We start from the raw sequence: 22437 nt of genomic DNA, 5'->3' as shown, positions 1-22437 counted from the left end.
TTACAGTAGAATAAAGGAGAAAAACAACAAGACTGATTCAGCAAAAAGTACAAAATCAGTTTCTGAATAACTGTTCAGCAATATTTGTTCATTAATAACTGTATAACTGTCACACATAAATTCAATAATAACAATAAGTAAATCTATGTTTGATATATTTTTTTTTCTGTGTTTATTGTCTCAGCACAGTTGATTATAGATTTTTATTTATTTATTTGGCTGTTTATGGCAGCACTGAATTCAACACTGATGTGACACTTTACAAAAAGTCACCTGGCACTTTCTAATGCAAATAATTAAATAATGCATCATTATGATCGCAGTGCCATGCTGCCACCAGGTTTTTCTTTGCTTTAATTTTTTTTCTGACTTTGCTTGATCTCATGATGTGATGTCACTGATGTCACAGAACTGATACATTTTTTTAAACACAGGAAAACATAACTCCACATAGACAATCACATTTCAATCTTGCATATAGCTCCTGAGATATGGTCACAAATATATTTCAAACAATGACCTCTGCTTTCACCTTGACCTTAAAACTATGACCTTGATCTGACCTGTCTTGTGAGAGGACAGTCCACTGAATTTATCCACGAAGGTGGACTGAAATTCCTCTTTGCTTTTTGAAGGTGTTGTCATGGATAGTAGACAAAGATCTTGATCTTGACCTTGAGTCTTCATGCCAACTCCTGTTCTACTTTATATTTTGAGCTTAAGCATCAAAATACCCAGAATGGTCCTTTAATCATGTACACCTCTGTATTGCAGTTTTCTGACACATGAGGGTGCCACCTGCTAACGTTCCATCAGTGAATTGTTTTCTCACCTCCTCCAGCTGGCTATAAATGTGCTGGACTATCAGATCTATGGCCACCATGTGTCCCACCACCTGAGAGACACAAATAAGAAGAGAATGACATGACAGCAGTTTGTAGTTTGTAGCTCAGTGAGGAACTCCTTCTGTCTCACCTCTTGGCACAACAATATCAGCCAGCCTCATGGTCGGCTCGATGTACTGCTCAAACGCTGGCTTCACAAACTTGTTGTACTGCTTTATGACGCCGTCTATGTCGTGGCTGCGCTCTGTGATGTCCCTGTGGAGCCGTCGGACCAGCCGGATGTCAGAGTCTGTGTCCACAAAGATCTTCATATCCAGGAGCTGCAGGGAGAAAAACCACCAAAGGTTCATCCAGGCACCTGCTGACCACCACTCTGATTTTAAGAAACAACTACAACAAAACCACACCTGAAGAAGCTCTTTGTCCACAAAAGACATAATTCCTTCAAATATGATTACACTGGCACCGTACAGATTTTTCTGCAGGAAGAAGAGGAAAAACTGAAAGTCTTCAAAGCAGAAAACAAGCAAGTGAAAATCTTATTCATCAACAAATGAAGCACTGAGCTTTTTTTAAATGAGTAAAATAAAATTTAAAAAGTCACATTTGGTAGCATTTTTTTAAAATAACCACCTAAAAATTATGTAAGTCTTTTGTTTTCTGTTGTAATAAACTGAGACACAAACCAATAACTGTACAACATTCTATCAGAAATCTATTTTTTTTAAATCCAACTATGATCAAACCATGGGTGGCAAAGAAACTGAGGAAAGGTTATTATAGGTTACAAAGGTTATAAAAAATGAAAGAGACAGAGAGACAGGCAGCACGTGTTCCTTTTTGGAATTGCTTTTATTGTTGAATGTTAGCTGTTGAGTCATTTGTTAGTTTTTTGTCTCTTTTTTTTAAGCAATGGTCAAAACTACCCAAGGCTATATATTTGTTAAAACGTCTTGGTCCTGGATCCAAAATATGTTCCAGATCAAATTCAAAATAAAATTCCTCATTTTCTAGAACATTATCCATCTACTCTCCAGATTTCATCAAGATCCTCTCACAACCTTTTCAGTCAAATGTTGCTATGGGCTAAACATTTTTCTGGATCTCACTCAGTTTCAGAAAATATTCCAGATCACTTCCAAAACTGAATCACTTATTCCGTGGAACATTATCTATGTGCTCACCAAATTTCACTGAAATCCATTCATAACTTTTTGAGTTATCCTGCTCACAGTCAAACTAACAAACAGACAAATGGTAGTGAAAACATCATGTCCTGGGCAGAGGTAGTGAGTCAAAACTGGTTCAAGTTGTCATGTGGTTGAAAATATCCATCGTACTCAATGTGAATTTGTTTGTCAAAAAATGACATTATCGTTTAACCCTATTAACGCCTGACCCACAAATTGTGTGTATCAAAAATGATACGTACAGTGTTACGGGGTTAAAATGCAGCTGGTTAAACAGTTTAAAATTCAGCCCCAGTTGCTCACCCAGTCTTTGTGTCGTCTGTGTGTGGTGAAGTCGTACACTGGGATCTTCACACTCTTGCCCTGCTTCAGTTTTCGCAGCATTGCAACCAGCAGCTCAAAATCAAATGCCCCAGGGTGGTCAAAGTTATAGTCGTTACTTGCCGCCAGATTCTGTTCCTCAGGAGTCAAAACCTGGAAAACCGAAACAGCTCAGATTCAAGTTGTCCACAGGATGATCCAGGTGTTACAATACTAAGAAAAATGTTTGAGGAAGAAGAAAAAAAAAACATTTTCCTCCTAAAAGCACCAGATTCTGAGGCTGAAGCTTCGACATATGAATGTGTGTAATTGTGGGTGTGGAAAGCGCTTACTTCAAAAAGTGTAACTAATCTATAATTTAACACAAATTATAATATATTCTTTTGGAATCTGTGGTTCCTTTTTCGCTCGGGGGTTGGCACAGCAAATCAGTTATGGCTCTATATGTTGATGTGGCACACTTTCCTCAACGGGTGCCTTCCTGATCCACCTCCAGATGTGCAAGGAGAATGGTGCACAGGTGGCCTGGAGCTGGGAACCTTCTTGTTCCATGTCAATATCTTTCACTATCTCTTGGTAGAACAGTGTACCTCAGTGGATAAGGAGCTGGACTGCCAATATGTAAGCATGGGTTCGAGTCCCTCTCACCTGTCTGTGTCCATGGACAAGACACTGACTATCTACCAATTCAGGGGCCGCATCCTTTGAAGGCCGCATTTGTCAAACTGTGTCATCGTGTGACTAGACTGTCTCATTTCGAAGGCTCCTTGGAAAGTGGCAGACAAATTCAGCCTTCTTTCCAAAGAAAATGAAAGGTATAACACGTGAATCCTTCATGGCCCAAACAATCCCAAGAGCCATTGTGTGATTCCCTCCCTGCAAGCCTCCTCATAGACTGCAGCCTTCGAAGGATGCAGCCCCTGAATTAAGATAGCCATGTGTAGGGACACGGACCCACAACAGGGGGCGTAAATGAACCGGACAATGGATGAGCCAAAGAATAACAATTTACTGTTGTAAATGTGCACAACGGAATACATACAGAAACAGAATTTAAATTACAGTCAATTACACGAAGGGGGTGTGTGGGCAGGCTCGAGGATAGGAGAGCACCGTCCAGAGAAGAGCCAGGCCCCACACGATTTCCACTGCCACCGGATCTGGAAACACACGAGACACCAAGTCCTGATCTCCCCAGGTGGCCACCGTCTCCAGCTGTCAGATCGGTACTGCTGGCAGGGAGCAAAAACAGTTTATGGTGGGTGTGTGCACACCCAGCAAAACAGTCAGCAAACAGTTCTTTTCCACTTGGAGGGAACACCTCCACCTCCAACTCTTAATCACAGTCACGCAGGAACAATAACGTGCAGCGCCTGTATGACTACTTATCCGAGGAGCGAAGAGTGTCGTTTCCTCCCAGCTTCCAGCTGCTGACCAGTCAACAGGAACGCCTGCAAATGTTCAGAATAATTGTACGGCACAAAACTACGGCTGAGTGTTTACCTTCCAGGTAGACTGATATCTCGGCAGTGAGGTGGAGATGCTGCCCGGCTTTTGTGGTGATGGCTGATGAGTGACAGCTGGCAGGGGTGATGAGTGACAGCTGTCAATCCCGGTTGGTTCTGCAATGCAGCAGCTCCCTCTCGTGCCTGAAGCCCGCACTTTGGGCAGGGCGCCCTCTGGTGGTGGTGGGACAGCAGTACCTCCTCTTCAGCGGCCCACACAACAAGCCACTTCATTTGTAAATGGGAGCTGGCCTTGGCTGGGGAAGCCGTCCGAGACAGAGTGACGTCCCGTCCACGAGGAGTTGTAGACTGTCATCCAGTTCATGCATTGGAATCAGGAGATACTAAGAACCGGCGCCAATGGGCCTCACGGCCTATACTGAATGTTCTTCTTTTGGGTAGACAGATCTTTAAAAAGGCCGTTTTCTGCTGAGGTGCTTTGATAATTAAATGAATGAATGTCTCACCTTGTAGAAAGAATCCATCGACAACAAGACAACCCATGGCACATCCAGAGCCTCAATGATTTTATTGGCCACAGTGGTCTTCCCTGAGGTGCTGCCCCCACACAGCCCTGCACATCAACACAGCATTCCAGTGGTGTCAAGCACTATGTATGTGTGACAGATTTAATGTGTTTAAGGTTATTATAGGACAGAATGTGACAAAGGGACAGGTTCTGCAGCCTCAAGTCACAGCATGACATGAGTGAATGTATTTACAAAATTAGTACATTATATCAGTGTCATACCGATGACAAAGGCCTCTTTTGACTGAGCTCTGTGCTTGTCATACCAGGGAGGCCGTCCAGCGGTGTATATGGTGCGAGTGCCTGTGCGGAGCAGAGGAGGCTCAGTTTTACTCAAAGATGTGGTACTCTTCTTGCGAAGGGCCCCGGCGAGGGGCAGGAGCCGGTCCAGTGAGTCTTCCCTACTCGCTGTGAAAAACCGCAAACACCAGGGCAGGTTAGAGCCTGAAGAAGAAGAGCTCCTCTGCATCACACTACAATTTACTGACAGACTGAAATGAGTCACAACGCACAGGGTGAAAGCTGCAGCAATATATAATTAAATATATATATATATATGTATATATATATAAAATACTTTGTGGTAGTTGTACATCTGTATGTCAACTGTGGTATATAATGTGTTAAACTGCCGCTTTATAAACATTTATTTTACAGAAAATATACCATAAATATATAACCTGGCAGAATTTTAGATTTTTTGGCCATTTTTCAGAGAATATGAATGATAACACAAAGACTTTTTTCCGCTCATGGTTCATGGTTGGGTGAAGCCATTTATTGTCAAGCAACTGTGTTTACTCTTTTAAATCATAATGACAACAGAAACTACCCAAATGACCCTGATCAAAAGTTTACATACCCCTGTCTTAATACCGTGTGTTGCCCCCTTTAACATCAATGACAGCTTGGAGTCTTCACCTTACGCCGCATCTTCTTGTACTCCTGTCTACTTCCTTCATCTCTCCAACTATCCCAAAACTTTTTCACCAACCTCTTTCTCTTTATGCTTTTCTGGACATCTTCGTTCCACCACCAAGTCTTCTTGTCTTCCTTCCACTGTCCAGATGTCACATCCAGTACCTTCCTAGCTGTCTCCCTCACCACATCTGCAGTGCCTTTCCATTTGTCCAAAATTGCTTCCCCTCCATCCAGTGCCTCTCTCACCTGCTTACTGAATTTCACACAACAGTCTTCCTCCTTCAGCTTCCACCATCTGCTCCTTTGTGGAGCTCTCACTCTGTTCTTCTTCATCTCCTTCACTTGTAAACTCATCCTACAAACCACCATTCTATGCTGTCTAACTGCACTGTCCCCTAATATCACCTTACAGTCTCCAATTTCTTTTAGCTTGTATCGCCTACAAAGAATGTAGTCCACCTGTGTGCACCTTCCTCTACTTTTATATGCCACCCTGTGCTCCTCACTTTTCTTAAAGTATTTATTCACCACAGCCATCCTTTTTGCCAAATCAACTACCGATTACTTCCTCCTCACCTCTGTTCCCTTCACCAACATGCCCATTGATGTCCGCTCCTATCACCACTCTTTCATGCTTGGGCACACTCTCCACCACCTCATCTAACTCACTCCAGAAATCTTCTTCATCTCACAATCTACCTGTGGGGCATATGTGCTGATGATATTCATCATCACCACTTCAATTTATAACTTCACACTCATCACCCTGTCAGACACTCACTTAACCTCCAACACACTGTAAACATACTCTTCCTATCCACACCATGATACAACAACTTAAACCCACCGCCAATGCTCCTGCTCTTACTTCCCTTCCACTTGGTCTCTTGCACACATAATATGTCTACCTTTCTCCTCTCCCTCATATCAGCCAGCTCTCAACCTTTACCAGTCATACTGCCAACATTCAAAGTCCCGACTCTTACTTCCACCCTTCTAGTTTTTCTCGTCTCCTGCTGTCTGTAGATACATTCTCCTCCTCTTCTTCTATGCCCAGCAGTAGCCCAATTTCCGCCGGCACCCTGTTGGGGCAAAGCACTGGCGATGGTCATTGTAAACCCAGGCCTCACCTGAGCCGGTATGGAAATTTGATTTTTTGTCTGCATTGTTGGGTTGGCTTGTTTTACATCAGATGCCATTCCTGAAGCAACCTACTTATTTATCCGCACTTGGGACCAACACTCGGAGTGTACTGGCTGCACCCCACATGTTGATGAGATTTGATTAACTTTAAGGTTAATGCCCTGCCTCCTTTTATCCCCCTCATTTATCCGCGCTTGGGACTGGAATTAAGAATGTACTGGCTGCACACCCCATGTGGCTGAGTTAACTTTAATTAATACAATAAATACACTCAACAAAAATATAAACGCAACACTTTTGGTTTTGCTCCCATTTTGTATGAGATGAACTCAAAGATCTAAAACTTTTTCCACATACACAATATCACCATTTCCCTCAAATATTGTTCACAAACCAGTCTAAATCTGTGACAGTGAGCACTTCTCCTTTGCTGAGATAATCCATCCCACCTCACAGGTGTGCCATACCAAGATGCTGATTAGACACCATGATTAGTGCACAGGTGTGCCTTAGACTGTCCACAATAAAAGGCCACTCTGAAAGGTGCAGTTTTGTTTTATTGGGGGGGGGGATACCAGTCAGTATCTGGTGTGACCACCATTTGCCTCATGCAGTGCAACACATCTCCTTCGCATAGAGTTGATCAGGTTGTCAATTGTGGCCTGTGGAATGTTGGTCCACTCCTCTTCAATGGCTGTGCGAAGTTGCTGGATATTGGCAGGAACTGGTACACGCTGTCATATACGCTGGTCCAGAGCATCCCAAACATGCTCAATGGGTGACATGTCCGGTGAGTATGCCGGCCATGCAAGAACTGGGACATTTTCAGCTTCCAAGAATTGTGTACAGATCCTTGCAACATGGGGCCGTGCATTATCCTGCTGCAACATGAGGTGATATTCTTGGACGTATGGCACAACAATGGGCCTCAGGATCTCGTCACGGTATCTCTGTGCATTAAAAATGCCATCAATAAAATGCACCTGTGTTGTTCATCCATAACAGACACCTGCCCATACCATAACCCCACCGCCACCATGGGCCACTCTATCCACAACACTGACATCAGAAAACCGCTCACCCACACGATGCCACACACGCTGTCTGCCATCTGCCCTGGACAGTGTGAACCGGGATTCATCCGTGAAGAGAACACCTCTCCAACGTGCCAAACGCCAGCGAATGTGAGCATTTGCCCACTCAAGTCGGTTACGGCGACGAACTGGAGTCAGGTCGAGACCCCGATGAGGACGACGAGCATGCAGATGAGCTTCCCTGAGACGGTTTCTGACAGTTTGTGCAGAAATTCTTTGGTTATGCAAACCGATTGTTTCAGCAGCTGTCCGAGTGGCTGGTCTCAGACGATCTTGGAGGTGAACATGCTGGATGTGGAGGTCCTGGGCTGGTGTGGTTACATGTGGTCTGCGGTTGTGAGGCTGGTTGGATGTACTGCCAAATTCTCTGAAACGCCTTTGGAGACGGCTTATGGTAGAGAAATGAACATTCAATACACAAGCAACAGCTCTGGTTGACATTCCTGCTGTCAGCATGCCAATTGCACGCTTCCTCAAATCTTGCAACATCTGTGGCATTGTGCTGTGTGATAAAACTGCACCTTTCATAGTGGCCTTTTATTGTGGACAGTCTAAGGCACGCCTGTGCACTAATCATGGTGTCTAATCAGCATCTTGGTATGGCACACCTGTGAGGTGGGATGGATTATCTCAGCAAAAGAGAAGTACTCACTATCACAGATTTAGACTGGTTTGTGAACAATATTTGAGGGAAATGGTGATACTGTGTATGTGGAAAAAGTTTTAGATCTTTGAGTTCATCTCATACAAAATGGGAGCAAAACCAAAAGTGTTGCGTTTATATTTTTGTTGAGTTAAATAAATAAAATCCAAAATTTGTGGAATAATTTACTTTGTGATCTTTTAATTATTCTGCACATAAAAAATAACAAAGACAGAGATGGCGTGGGCAGGTGTGTACAGTAAACACAATATTATGTTAAAATTCCTGTAAATGATAAGGTCCATGAGATGAAGCATTAGGTGGAACAGTGGATTAGTGGTTAGCACTGCTGCCACACAGCACAAAGTTCATAGTATTGCTTCCCACCTGGTCCTTTCTGTGTGGAGCTTGCATGTTCTCCCTGTGTTTACGCTCTCCCCTGCCATCACATTACAGTTTCTAATTTCTTTTAGGTTGCATCTCCTTCAAAGAATGCAGTCCACTTGTGTGCACCTTCCTCCTCTCTTATACAGTAGTGTTCAGAATAATAGTAGTGCTATATGACTAAAAAGATTAATCCAGGTTTTGAGTATATTTCTTATTGTTACATGGGAAACAAGGTACCAGTAGATTCAGTAGATTCTCACAAATCCAACAAGACCAAGCATTCATGATATGCACACTCTTAAGGCTATGAAATTGGGCTATTAGTAAAAAAAAAAAAAAAAAAGTAGAAAAGGGGGTGTTCACAATAATAGTAGTGTGGCATTCAGTCAGTGAGTTCGTCAATTTTGTGGAACAAACAGGTGTGAATCAGGTGTCCCCTATTTAAGGATGAAGCCAGCACCTGTTGAACATGCTTTTCTCTTTGAAAGCCTGAGGAAAATGGGACATTCAAGACATTGTTCAGAAGAACAGTGTAGTTTGATTAAAAAGTTGATTGGAGAGGGAAAAACATACGCAGGTGCAAAAAATTATAGGCTGTTTATCTACAATGATCTCCAATGCTTTAAAATGGAAAAAAAAAAACATAGATGCGTGGAAGAAAATGGAAAACAACCATCAAAATGGATAGAAGAATAACCAGAATGGCAAAGGCTCACCCACTGATCAGCTCCAGGATGATCAAAGACAGTCTGGAATTACCTGTAAGTGCTGTGACAGTTAGAAGACGCCTGTGTGAAGCTAATTTTTTTTGCAAAAAATCCCCGCAAAGTCCCTCTGTTAAATAAAAGACATGTGCAGAAGAGGTTACAATCTGCCAAAGAACGCATCAACTGGCCTAAAGAGAAATGGATATTTTGAGGACTGATGAGAGTAAAATTGTTCTTTTTGGGTCCAAGGGCCGCAGACAGTTTGTGAGACGACCCCCAAACTCTGAATTCAAGCCACAGTTCACAGTGAAGACAGTGAACCATGGTGGTGCCAGCATCATGATATGGGCATGTTTCTCCTACTATGGTGTTGGGCCTATATATCGCATACCAGGTATCATGGATCAGTTTGGATATGTCAAAATACTTGAAGCGGTCATGTTGCCTTATGCTGAAGAGGACATGCCCTTGAAATGGGTGTTTCAACAAGACAATGACCCCAAGCACACTAATAAATGAGCAAAATCTTGGTTTCAAACCAACAAAATTAATGCCTCGCAGATGTGAAGAAATCATGAAAAACTGTGGTTATACAACTAAATACTAGTGTAGTGATTCTCAGGATTGCTAAAAAAGCAGTTTGAACATAATAGTTTTGAGTTTGTAGCGTCAACAGCAGATGCTACTATTATTGTGAACAACCCCTTTTCTACTTTTTTTTTTTTTTTACTAATAGCCCAATTTCATAGCCTTAAGAGTATGCATATCATGAATTCTTGGTCTTGTTGGATTTGTGAGAATCTACTGAATCTACTGGTACCTTGTTTCCCATGTAACAATAAGAAATATACTCAAAACCTGGATTAATCTTTTTAGTCACATAGCACTACTATTATTCTGAACACTACTGTACATTACCCTGTGCTCCTCTTTTTTCTGAAAAAAGTATTCATGTCAGTCATTTCCATACTTATTACAAACTCTATCACCCTCTGCCCTTCCAAAATTCCTCTCCTTGATACTATATCTACCAATTACTTCCTCATCATCTCTGTTCCCTTTACCATCATACTCAATGAAGTCCACCCAGTCACCACTCGTTCATGCTTGGACACACTCTTCACTACCTCATCTAACTCACTCCAGAAAGCTTCTTTCTCTTTCATCTCTCAACCTACTTGTGGGGCATATGCACTGATGACATTCATAGTTATCCCTTCAATTTCTAAATAAACACCCATCACCCTGTCAGACACCCGCTTCACCTCCAGGACACTCTTAATATGCAGTACTCTTCCTTTTAAATGACACAACATCATTTCTGCTCCCATTCACACCATGATGATTTTGAATTAACAGTCTTTTTCAAGACTTTTTTTTACTTTTTCACCGTGCTCCAACGCCTAAAGAAGACCTCTAACGGTCGAAGCATCGCGACGGAGCACTTTTATCAGCTAACCTTCATCAGCGTTGGCAAGCTAACTAGCTTGCTAACGCTTTCGTTTTTATTTTTATTTTATTTTTTAGCACTGTTGTCGTGCTGCTCCACAGCCTGCCTAGTGGATTTTTATTTTATTTTAGCGCTGTTGTCGTGCGTTACCTGTGCTGCTCCACAGCCTGCCTAGTGGATTTTTATTTTATTTTAGCACTGTTGTGTGTTACCTGTGCTGCTCCACAGCCTGTCCAGTGGATTTTTATTTTATTTTAGCACTGTTGTCGTGTGTTACCTGTGCTGCTCCACAGCCTGTCCAGTGGATTTTTATTTTATTTTTTAGCACTAATGTCGTGCGTTACCTGTGCTGCTCCACAGCCTGTTCAGTGGATTTTTATTTTATTTTTTAGCAATGTTGTCGTGTGTTACCTGTGCTGCTCTACAGCCTGTTCAGTGGATTTTTATTTTATTTTTTAGCACTGTTGTCGTGCGTTACCTGTGCTGCTCCACAGCCTGTCCAGTGGATTTTTATTTTATTTTTTAGCACTGTTGTCGTGTGTTACCTGTGCTGCTCCACAGCCTGTTCAGTGGATTTTTACCTGTGCTGCTCCACAGCCTGTCCAGTGGATTTTTATTTTTATTTTATTTTTTTTAGCACTGTTGTCGTGTGTTACCTGTGCTGCTCCACAGCCTGTCTAGTGTATTTTTATTTTATTTTTTACCACTGTTGTCGTGTGTTACCTGTGCTGTTCCACAGCCTGTCCAGTGGATTTTTATTTTATTTTTTACCACTGTTGTCGTGTGTTACCTGTGCTGCTCCACAGCCTGTCCAGTGGATTTTTATTTTATTTTTTACCACTGTTGTCGTGCGTTACCTGTGCTGCTCCACAGCCTGTCTAGTGGTTTTTTGTTTTGTTTTGGCACCGTTGTCGTGCGTTACCTGTGCTGCTCCACAGCCTGTCCAGTGGATTTTGATTTTGATTTTTTTTTTTTTTTTTGCACTGTTGTCGTGCGTTACCTGTGCTGCTCCACAGCCTGTCCAGTGGATTTTTATTTAGCACTGTTGTCGTGCGTTACCTGTGCTGCTCCACAGCCTGTCTAGTGGATTTTTATTTTGTTTTAGCACTGTTGTCGTGCGTTGCCTGTGCTGCTCCACAGCCTGTCCAGTGGATTTTTATTTTATTTTATTTTATTTTTTAGCACTGTTGTCGTGCGTTACCTGTGCTGCTCCACAGCCTGTCTAGTGTCGGATTCCCTGTTTGGGAATCCGCTAGCTTAGCGTAGCTACTAGCTCTTAGCCGTTTTAGCATGGCGGCTTCTCCTGTCTCTCCCGTACTTTTCTGCTCTGGGTGTGAAATGTTTAGTTATTCCTCGGCCTCTTTTAGCAGTAACGGTACTTGTAGTAAGTGCAGCTTATTCGTAGCTTTGGAGGCCAGGCTGGGCGAATTGGAGGCTCGGCTCCGCACCGTGGAAAATTCTACAGCTAGCCAGGCCCCTGTAGTCGGTGCGGACCAAGGTAGCTTAGCCGCCGTTAGTTCCCCCCTGGCAGACCCCGTGCAGTCGGGAAGGCAGGCTGACTGGGTGACTGTGAGGAGGAAGCGTAGCCCTAAACAGAAGCCCCGTGTACACCGTCAACCCGTTCACATCTCTAACCGTTTTTCCCCACTCGACGATACACTCGCCGAGGATCAAACTCTGGTTATTGGCGACTCTGTTTTGAGAAATGTGAAGTTAGCGACACCAGCAACCATTGTCAATTGTCTTCCGGGGGCCAGAGCAGGCGACATCGAAGGACATTTGAAATTGCTGGCTAAGGCTAAGCGTAAATTTGGTAAGATTGTAATTCACGTCGGCAGTAATGACACTCGGTTACGCCAATCGGAGGTCACTAAAATTAACATTGAATCGGTGTGTAACTTGCAAAAACAATGTCGGACTCTGTTGTTTTCTCTGGGCCCCTCCCCAATCAGACCGGGAGTGACATGTTTAGCCGCATGTTCTCCTTGAATTGCTGGCTGTCTGAGTGGTGTCCAAAAAATGAGGTGGGCTTCATTGATAATTGGCAAAGCTTCTGGGGAAAACCTGGTCTTGTTAGGAGAGACGGCATCCATCCCACTTTAGAGGGAGCAGCTCTCATTTCTAGAAATCTGGCCAATTTTTTGGGATCGTCCAAACTGTGACTGTCTAGCGTTGGGACCAGGAGGCAGAGCTGTGGTCTTATACACCTCTCTGCAGCTTCTCTCCCCCTGCCATCCCCTTATTACCCCATCCCCGTAGAGACGGTGCCTGCTCCCAGACCACCAATAACTAGCAAAAATCTATTTAAGCATAAAAATTCAAAAAGAAAAAATAATATAGCACCTTCAATTGCACCACAGACTAAAACAGTTAAATGTGGTCTATTAAACATTAGGTCTCTTTCTTCTAAGTCCCTGTTGGTAAATGATATAATAATTGATCAACGTATTGATTTATTCTGCCTAACAGAAACTTGGTTACAGCAGGATGAATATGTTAGTTTAAATGAGTCAACACCCCCGAGTCACACTAACTGTCAGAATGCTCGTAGCACGGGCCGGGGCGGAGGATTAGCAGCAATCTTCCATTCCAGCTTATTAATTAATCAAAAACCTAGACAGAGCTTTAATTCATTTGAAAGCTTGTCTCTTAGTCTTGTCCATCCAAATTGGAAGTCCCAAAAACCAGTTTTATTTGTTATTATCTATCGTCCACCTGGTCGTTACTGTGAGTTTCTCTGTGAATTTTCAGACCTTTTGTCTGACTTAGTGCTTAGCTCAGATAAGATAATTATAGTGGGCGATTTTAACATCCACACAGATGCTGAGAATGACAGCCTCAACACTGCATTTAATCTATTATTAGACTCTATCGGCTTTGCTCAAAAAGTAAATGAGTCCACCCACCACTTTAATCATATTTTAGATCTTGTTCTGACTTATGGTATGGAAATAGAAGACTTAACAGTATTCCCTGAAAACTCCCTTTTGTCTGATCATTTTTTAATAACATTTACATTTACCCTGATGGACTACCCTGCAGTGGGGAATAAGTTTCATTACACTAGAAGTCTTTCAGAAAGCGCTGTAACTAGGTTTAAGGATATGATTCCTTCTTTATGTTCTCTAATGTCATATACCAACACAGAGCAGAGTAGCTACCTAAACTCTGTAAGGGAGTTAGAGTATCTTGTCAATAGTTTTACATCCTTATTGAAGACAACTTTGGATGCTGTAGCTCCTCTGAAAAAGAGAGCTTTAAATCAGAAGTGTCTGACTCCGTGGTATAACTCACAAACTCGTAGCTTAAAGCAGATAACCCGTAAGTTGGAGAGGAAATGGCGTCTCACTAATTTAGAAGATCTTCACTTAGCCTGGAAAAAGAGTTTGTTGCTCTATAAGAAAGCCCTTCGTGAAGCTAGGACATCTTTCTACTCATCACTAATTGAAGAAAATAAGAACAACCCCAGGTTTCTTTTCAGCACTGTAGCCAGGCTGACAAAGAGTCAGAGCTCTATTGAGCTGAGTATTCCATTAACTTTAACTAGTAATGACTTCATGACTTTCTTTGCTAACAAAATTTTGACTATTAGAGAAAAAATTACTCATAACCATCCCAAAGATGTATCGTTATCTTTGGCTGCTTTCAGTGATGCCGGTATTTGGTTAGACTCTTTCTCTCCGATTGTTCTGTCTGAGTTATTTTCATTAGTTACTTCATCCAAACCATCAACATGCTTATTAGACCCCATTCCTGCCAGGCTGCTCAAGGAAGTCCTACCATTATTTAATGCTTCAATCTTAAATATGATCAATCTATCTTTGTTAGTTGGTTATGTACCACAGGCCTTTAAGGTGGCAGTAATTAAACCATTACTTAAAAAGCCATCACTTGACCCAGCTATCTTAGCTAATTATAGGCCAATCTCCAACCTTCCTTTTCTCTCAAAGATTCTTGAGAGGGTAGTTGTAAAACAGCTAACTGATCACCTGCAGAGGAATGGTCTATTTGAAGAGTTTCAGTCAGGTTTTAGAATTCATCATAGTACAGAAACAGCATTAGTGAAGGTTACAAATGATCTTCTTATGGCTTCGGACAGTGGACTTATCTCTGTGCTTGTTCTGTTGGACCTCAGTGCTGCTTTTGATACTGTTGACCATAAAATTTTATTACAGAGATTAGAGCATGTCATAGGTATTAAAGGCATTGCGCTGCGGTGGTTTGAATCATATTTGTCTAATAGATTAGAGTTTGTTCATGTAAATGGGGAATCTTCTTCACAGACTAAAGTTAATTATGGAGTTCCACAAGGTTCTGTGCTAGGACCAATTTTATTCACTTTATACATGCTTCCCTTGGGCAGTATTATTAGACGGTATTGCTTAAATTTTCATTGTTACGCAGATGATACCCAGCTTTATCTATCCATGAAGCCAGAGGATACACACCAATTAGCTAAACTGCAGGATTGTCTTACAGACATAAAGACATGGATGACCTCTAATTTCCTGCTTTTAAACTCAGATAAAACTGAAGTTATTGTACTTGGCCCCACAAATCTTAGAAGCATGGTGTCTAACCAGATCGTTACTCTGGATGGCATTTCCCTGATCTCTGGTAATACTGTGAGAAATCTTGGAGTTATTTTTGATCAGGATATGTCATTCAAAGCGCATATTAAACAAATATGTAGGACTGCCTTTTTGCATTTACGCAATATCTCTAAAATCAGAAAGGTCTTGTCTCAGAGTGATGCTGAAAAAACTAATTCATGCATTTATTTCCTCTAGGCTGGACTATTGTAATTCATTATTATCAGGTTGTCCTAAAAGTTCCCTAAAAAGCCATCAGTTGGTTCAGAATGCTGCAGCTAGAGTACTGACGGGGACTAGCAGGAGAGAGCATATCTCACCCGTGTTGGCCTCCCTTCATTGGCTTCCTGTTAATGCTAGAATAGAATTTAAAATTCTTCTTCTTACTTATAAGGTTTTGAATAATCAGGTCCCATCTTATCTTAGGGACCTCGTAGTACCATATTACCCCATTAGAGCGCTTCGCTCTCAGACTGCGGGCTTACTTGTAGTTCCTAGGGTTTGTAAGAGTAGAATGGGAGGCAGAGCCTTCAGCTTTCAGGCTCCTCTCCTGTGGAACCAGCTCCCAATTCAGATCAGGGAGACAGATACCCTCTCTACTTTAAGATTAGGCTTAAAACTTTCCTTTTCGCTAAGGCTTATAGTTAGGGCTGGATCGGGTGACCCTGGACCATCCCTTGGTTATGTTGCTTTAGACGTAGACTGTGGGGGGGTTCCCATGATGCACTGTTTCTTTCTCTTTTTGCTCCGTATGCATCACTCTGCATTTAATCATTAGTGATCGATCTCTTTTTCCTGGTTCTTTCCCTCAGCCCCAACCAGTCTCAGCAGAAGACTGCCCCTCCCTGAGCCTGGTTCTGCTGGAGGTTTCTTCCTGTTAAAAGGGAGTTTTTCCTTCCCACTGTGGCCAAGTGCTTGCTCATAGGGGGTCGTTTTGACCGTTGGGGTTTTTCATGATTGTTGTATGGCCTTGCCTTGCAATGTGGAGCGCCTTGGGGCAACTGTTTGTTGTGATTTGGCGCTATATAAGAAACAAGTTGATTGATTGATTGATTGATACAACACCTCGAACCCACCTCCAATGCTCCTGACCTTACTTCCCTTCCACTTGGTTTCTTGTACTACAATATGTCTGCCTTTCTCCTGTTCATCATATCTGCCAATTCTCACTGTTTACTACTCATACTGCCAACATTCAACGTCCCGACTCTTACTTCCACCCATTAACAATCCTTCTTACCCACTGCCTCTGGTCATGTTCTCCTCCTCATCTTCTTCCAGCAGTAGCCCAATCTCTGCTGACACCCTATTGGGCAACAGAACCAGTGGCAGGCATTGTTAGCCCGGGCCTCAACCAATCTGGTATGGAAATTCGATTGATCTGCATGGTTACTGTGGTACATTTTACACTCAATGCCCTTCCTGACACAACCCTACTCATTTATCTGGGCTTGGGACCAGCACTCAGAATGTTCCCGGCTGCACATCCCATGTGGCTGAGTTACCAGGGTAACATTGGGCAACCATCATTATAATGTTCGCCAACTGAAAAATAAGTGTTTTAATCTTTGGCCTATTTATGCATCATACATATGTGGGTGATTCTTAGACTATGGGCACTTATTATATCCTCTGATCATATTGTATGAAAAATTTCACACTTTTATAGTTATCTTTACAATGAAAGTGTGTTGAGAAATTTGTGCTAGTAGTCTATGATGACTTTTTCACCTTTTTTCAGGATCATTATATGCATATATTGCCGTTTTGTGCTTGTCCCACACTCAGACTTGTGATCTTCAATGATAAAAATGAATGGTAAAGAAACGTTTTTTCTAATGTTTTAAAATATCTCTGAATAAAATATCAGTAAAATAATCAAAACATAATTGGGGTATTCAATGTCATACAACTGTTGTGATTTTTTTTTAAACAAAATGTAGTTGTCCCACACTATTGCCGTAATTTCCACCATAACACTGTAATGTCCCTTTAAACAGTTCGTATGAAAGATTGTTTGGGTAGTTTCTATGGAGATAAACAGTGACATCAGAGCACATGTATATAGCGCCAAATCACAACAAACAGTTGCCCCAAGGCGCTTTATATTGTAAGGCAATGGTGTGGTGGAAATTACATTAACAAGGCCAATAGTGCCTGTAGTTAAAGAATCACCCATGTACTGTATATTATTGCTCAAACTCTCAAAGGACACATTTAATACAACGTTCTCACCAGCAATGATTAGAAAATTAATTTGTAGCAGTTATTACCCGAGTTCAAAATATGGCCATCGGGTATTGCGAAGGCCTTGAGTATGTCTGTCTGTGCTTAGCATAAGTCTAGTCCTATTACTGCCAGAGTCTTCAAATTCACAGGGAGCATTCATGGGACACACACCTTGAATAAGTTCAAAGATGGCTAACCTTGACCTATTTTAAGAGGTCAAAAGGTCACATTCTGTTTCTTATTTTTATGCTCAATGGCCGAGGGTATTTGAGCATTGCGTTATATTTTCCATATGAAATACACAACAAGGCAAACTGTCTATGAGGAAAAAGTAGACTAATGAATATTTTGCATATTCACCTTATGCATTTCATATGTTTTTCAGTAATGATACAGCACAAGCATCCCTATGAAACAAGTACAAATACATCTACCCCACCAAAAAAAACCCCAGCAATCTAACCAACATCCTGCATTTGCTGTGTCACCTCGGTGACCCTGTTTAGAGATTCGGTGACTATTTTTAGCTCTGAGTCTTCACACACAGCATGTAAGCTCTGCAAGGGGAAAATGGCACAATGCCTACATCACAACAAAACTACACAAACACAGTTGCAGCAACTCACCTGCGGTCAGACCTGAGGGACCATGAACCGGAGATTCTGGCTCCAGTGCAGTCCAGCAGAGTCATATCTGCTTCAGACAACAAACAGCTACTCTCCAGCTGACGTGTCAACATAACAATCTCCCCACGACAGCAAGGGTCCTTCAACGATGCATCCAGAGATTCTAAGTGACCGTTTTAAAAAACACGCCTGAATTTCAGAGAGAAAATTCTCATCTTTATACTTAGGTGTTCTTTCTCTTTTCGCAAGTGTGATCCTTTCTCTGTGTCCACCTCTTTCTGACAGAGGATAAGAGGATCACTGACAGCAAAGAGCTGCTTGGCAGGTATTTATAGCATTACCTGCAAGCAAACAGAGGACAGGACAGACATCTTCTGCTGATCATTCTTCACAGTTTGCTGCAGTCACAGTGATACTGTACAATCAACAACATTAAAACAGACGGGAGGCCACTGTGACAGGAATTACACCTGGGATTTTGTTAATAATAACACAATGCTATTGTCTTTATAGGCGCAACACAAATCTACATATTTTCATGACACAAAGGAAGGCAAAATTTACCTCATGCTTGAAGTAATAAACAATGTTCATCATCATATTTCTTCTATTGCTTGCTCCCGTTAGGGGTCTCCACAGCAGATCATCTATCTCCATCTTGCCCTGTCCTCTGTGCGCTCTGACAGGATAGCTCTAATCTGTTCTTCTTCTTTCAGCAGCTCCTGTCCGGGATTGCCACATTTCCATCTCACCCTGTTCTTCACACTAATCATGTGCATTGTCCTCCCTCAAAAAACAAACAAACAAACAAAAAAAACAAAAACAAAAGGAAAACACATAAACCTCCTTTTTGGCCTCCCCTTTCTCCTCCTGCTTGGTGGCTCCATCCTCAGCATCCGTCTCCCTATATACAGTAGTGTTCAGAATAATAGTAGTGCGATGTGACTAAAAAGATCACTCCAGGTTTTGAGTATATTTCTTATTGTTACATGGGAAACAAGGTACCAGTAGATTCAGCAGATTCTCACAAATCCAACAAGACCAAGCATTCATGATATGCACACTCTTAAGGCTATGAAATTGGGCTATTAGTAAAAAAAAAGTAGAAAAGGGGGTGTTCACAATAACAGTAGCATCTGCTGTTGACACTACAAAATCAAAACTATTATGTTCAAACTGCTTTTTTAGCAATCCTGTGAATCACTAAACTAGTATTTAGTTGTATAACCACAGTTTTTCATGATTTCTTCACATCTGCGAGGCATTAATTTTGTTAGTTTGGAACCAAGATTTTGCTCATTTACTAGTGTGCTTGGGGTCATTGTCTTGTTGAAACACCCATTTCAAGGGCATGTCCTCTTCAGCATAAGGCAACATGACCTCTTCCAGTATTTTGACATATCCAAACTGATCCATGATACCTGGTATGCGATATATAGGCCCAACACCATAGTAGGAGAAACATGCCCATATCATGGTGCTTGCACCACCATGGTTCACTGTCTTCACTGTGAACTGTGGCTTGAATTCAGAGTTTGGGGGTCGTCTCACAAACTGTCTGCAGCCCTTGGACCCAAAAAGAACAATTTTCCTCTCATTAGTCCACAAAATATTCCTCCATTTCTCTTTAGGCCAGCTGATGTGTTCTTTGGCAAATTGTAACCTCTTCTGCACGTCTTTTATTTAACAGAGGGACTTTGCGGGGGATTCTTGCAAATAAATTAGCTTCATACAGGCGTCTTCTATCTGTCACAGCACTTACAGGTAACTCCAGACTGTCTTTGATCATCCTGGAGCTGATCAATGGGTGAGCCTTTGCCATTCTGGTTATTCTTCTATCCATTTTGATGGTTGTTTTCCATTTTCTCCATGTGTCTCTGTTTTTTTTGTCCATTTTAAAGCATTGGAGATCATTGTAGATGAACAGCCTAGAATTTTTTGCACCTGCGTATAAGCTTTCCCCTCTCCAATCAACTTTTTAATCAAACTCCACTTCTGAACAATGTCTTGAACGTCCCATTTCCCTCAGGCTTTCAAAGCGAAAAGCATGCTCAACAGGTGCTGGCTTCATCCTTAAATAGGGGACACCTGATTCACACCTGTTTGTTCCACAAAATTAACGAACTCACTGACTGAATGCCACACTACTATTATTGTGAACATCCCCTTTTCTACTTTTTTTTACTAACAGCCCAATTTCATAGCCTTAAGAGTGTGCATATCATGAATGCTTGGTCTTGTTGGATTTGTGAGAATCTACTGAATCTACTGGTACCTTGTTTCCCATGTAACAATAAGAAATATACTCAAAACCTGGATTCATCTTTTTAGTCATATAGCACTACTATTATTCTGAACACTACTGTACCTTGGGTCCCTCCTATGCACATCTCAGTTCTGTGACTTTGTCTCCAAACGTCCTACCTGTGTTGTCTCTCTACTATGTTCATTCCTAATCCTGCCCATCTGTCCACATCACTAACAAAGAAAATCACAACATCTTCAACTCCGCCACCTCCAGCTCCTCCTGTCTTTTTTGTTAGCACTATGCTGAAGCTACATCAAGCTACTCCATTCTCAGCTGTAATATTACTATTTCTGTATGATTAGCTCCACATAAACATCCAAATCCCAATAATCAAATCCTGCATTCATTAAAGGAATGCTGTTTGAAATGAGAATCAAATAGAACAAAACTGTACTGTTTCAGGTTTATATTTTTCCAAGATCTAGACTTCAGTTGCCAGTAATACTTTGAGGTGGCTGTATTACGATTTTGTACTGTATAAATACATGTTTAGAACTGGATTTCCTGTGCAAGTGCAGATGTGTTCACCAAATATTTTCTGTCAGAATAATCTTTGACCTCTCCATGAAATGCTTTCTAATTTGAATATGAACCAGCATTTACAAAATATTTTTACAAATACTTATCTATGTGAACAGCAGGGTTGCCATAGTTACTTTGAAAAGTTACTTTATTATTTACTTTATACAGTTATTTCATTAGCAGCTTTATGCAGTTACTTTATTAGCAGCTGGTGACAACTTATAAGTAATGTAACTAATAAGGTAACTAGTAATCTAACTAGGTGACTCTTAAGATTGAGTAATCAGCAAAGTAACTATTAGTTACTTTGCTGATTACTCAATCTTAAAACTAACCAAGTTAGATTACTAGTTACTTTATTAGTTACATTCAGCAGCTGCCAACAAGTTGTCCGCAGCTGCTAATGAAGTAACTGTACAAAGTAACCGTAAAATGTAACTGTAAAAAGTAACAAACTAATAATAAATTAACTTTTCAAAGTAACTGTGGCAACACTGGTGAACAGTAAATAAATAAAAATGTTTAAAAAGGCTAATGAATCAAAATCAGTCAAATTGCCCTTCAAGGTCACTGTTCGTGTACTTGTATCTTTAGATTAATATCTTTATAATATGTTAAATCGGTCAAACAGTCTGTGAAATGCCCACGTATAGTGGTATTCAATTAGATATTCATGCAACAAAACATTCATAATAGCAAAATAGCAACAAATGCTCACATTACAAGATCTGGAATGAATGGGTGCAGAGTATTTTTCACCCAAACATTTATTTCATTTATCAAATACAAATACTGAATCCTACAGAATCTTCTTGCAAATGTTTCAAAAAATATCTATGTTACAAACTGAAAATAAAGTGAACAGTTACATTATAGAAAATATACCAGCTATGTCTCTATTGTCAATCCGCCCTCATACATTTTGGCAAATGTTTCATTTACGTATTTACGTATATGGGGCGCATAAAACGGACGAATAATTTCGTTCACTTAAGATTCGTTCGTTGACATCCGTTCAGTGGTAAACACCACAATGCGACGCACGACTGGAGTCAGCAAGCAGCTCACATACAATTAAGAGCTTCAGAAATCATTATTCTTAGTATGTCCTCTGCTGTTTGTGTAGATATATTTACCGTCATATTCAAAGAGCGAAATTAGTTAAATAAGGTCACCGGAAACGACCGCAACACTATCAGATCCCCGTACGAGAGAGACGTACTCGGGACGCCGCTGCAGCGTTAAATCGCTAAATCATAAAATTGATAACACAGAATTCAAACAGTAAAAATACTCAGAATGTCTGTACCTGTCCGAGCGGGATGACATCTTTTTTTTTTTTTTTTTAACCATACTCCGTTTCCATGGGGATCCTAAAACCCCCCGAACCATGGATTCCTTCTTACGCCGCAGTGTGTTATGGGT

General features: G+C 41.3%; 1 protein-coding gene across 1 annotated transcript in view; it reads right to left on the bottom strand.

Annotated features, from left to right (window-relative positions):
• Positions 1–22417, bottom strand: part of LOC117512787 (uridine-cytidine kinase-like 1) — a 44497-nt gene extending 22080 nt beyond the window's left edge. The window contains exons 1-7 of the mRNA XM_034173002.1: positions 22321–22417; positions 4613–4799; positions 4329–4435; positions 2339–2509; positions 1253–1324; positions 962–1165; positions 833–895 (exon numbers count right to left, since the gene is read on the bottom strand). Of these exons, the coding sequence (XP_034028893.1) occupies positions 833–895; positions 962–1165; positions 1253–1324; positions 2339–2509; positions 4329–4435; positions 4613–4799; positions 22321–22404 (888 nt within the window). The 5' untranslated portion in view covers positions 22405–22417. The remainder of the gene's footprint in view (positions 1–832; positions 896–961; positions 1166–1252; positions 1325–2338; positions 2510–4328; positions 4436–4612; positions 4800–22320) is intronic.
• Between the last annotated feature and the right edge of the window lie 20 nt (positions 22418–22437).

The sequence above is a fragment of the Thalassophryne amazonica genome, chromosome 6 (assembly GCF_902500255.1).
Source record: "Thalassophryne amazonica chromosome 6, fThaAma1.1, whole genome shotgun sequence".
Taxonomy (NCBI): domain Eukaryota; kingdom Metazoa; phylum Chordata; class Actinopteri; order Batrachoidiformes; family Batrachoididae; genus Thalassophryne; species Thalassophryne amazonica.
The sequence above is the reverse complement of the archived record's forward strand: the minus strand, read 5'-3'. Positions and strand labels throughout refer to the sequence as shown.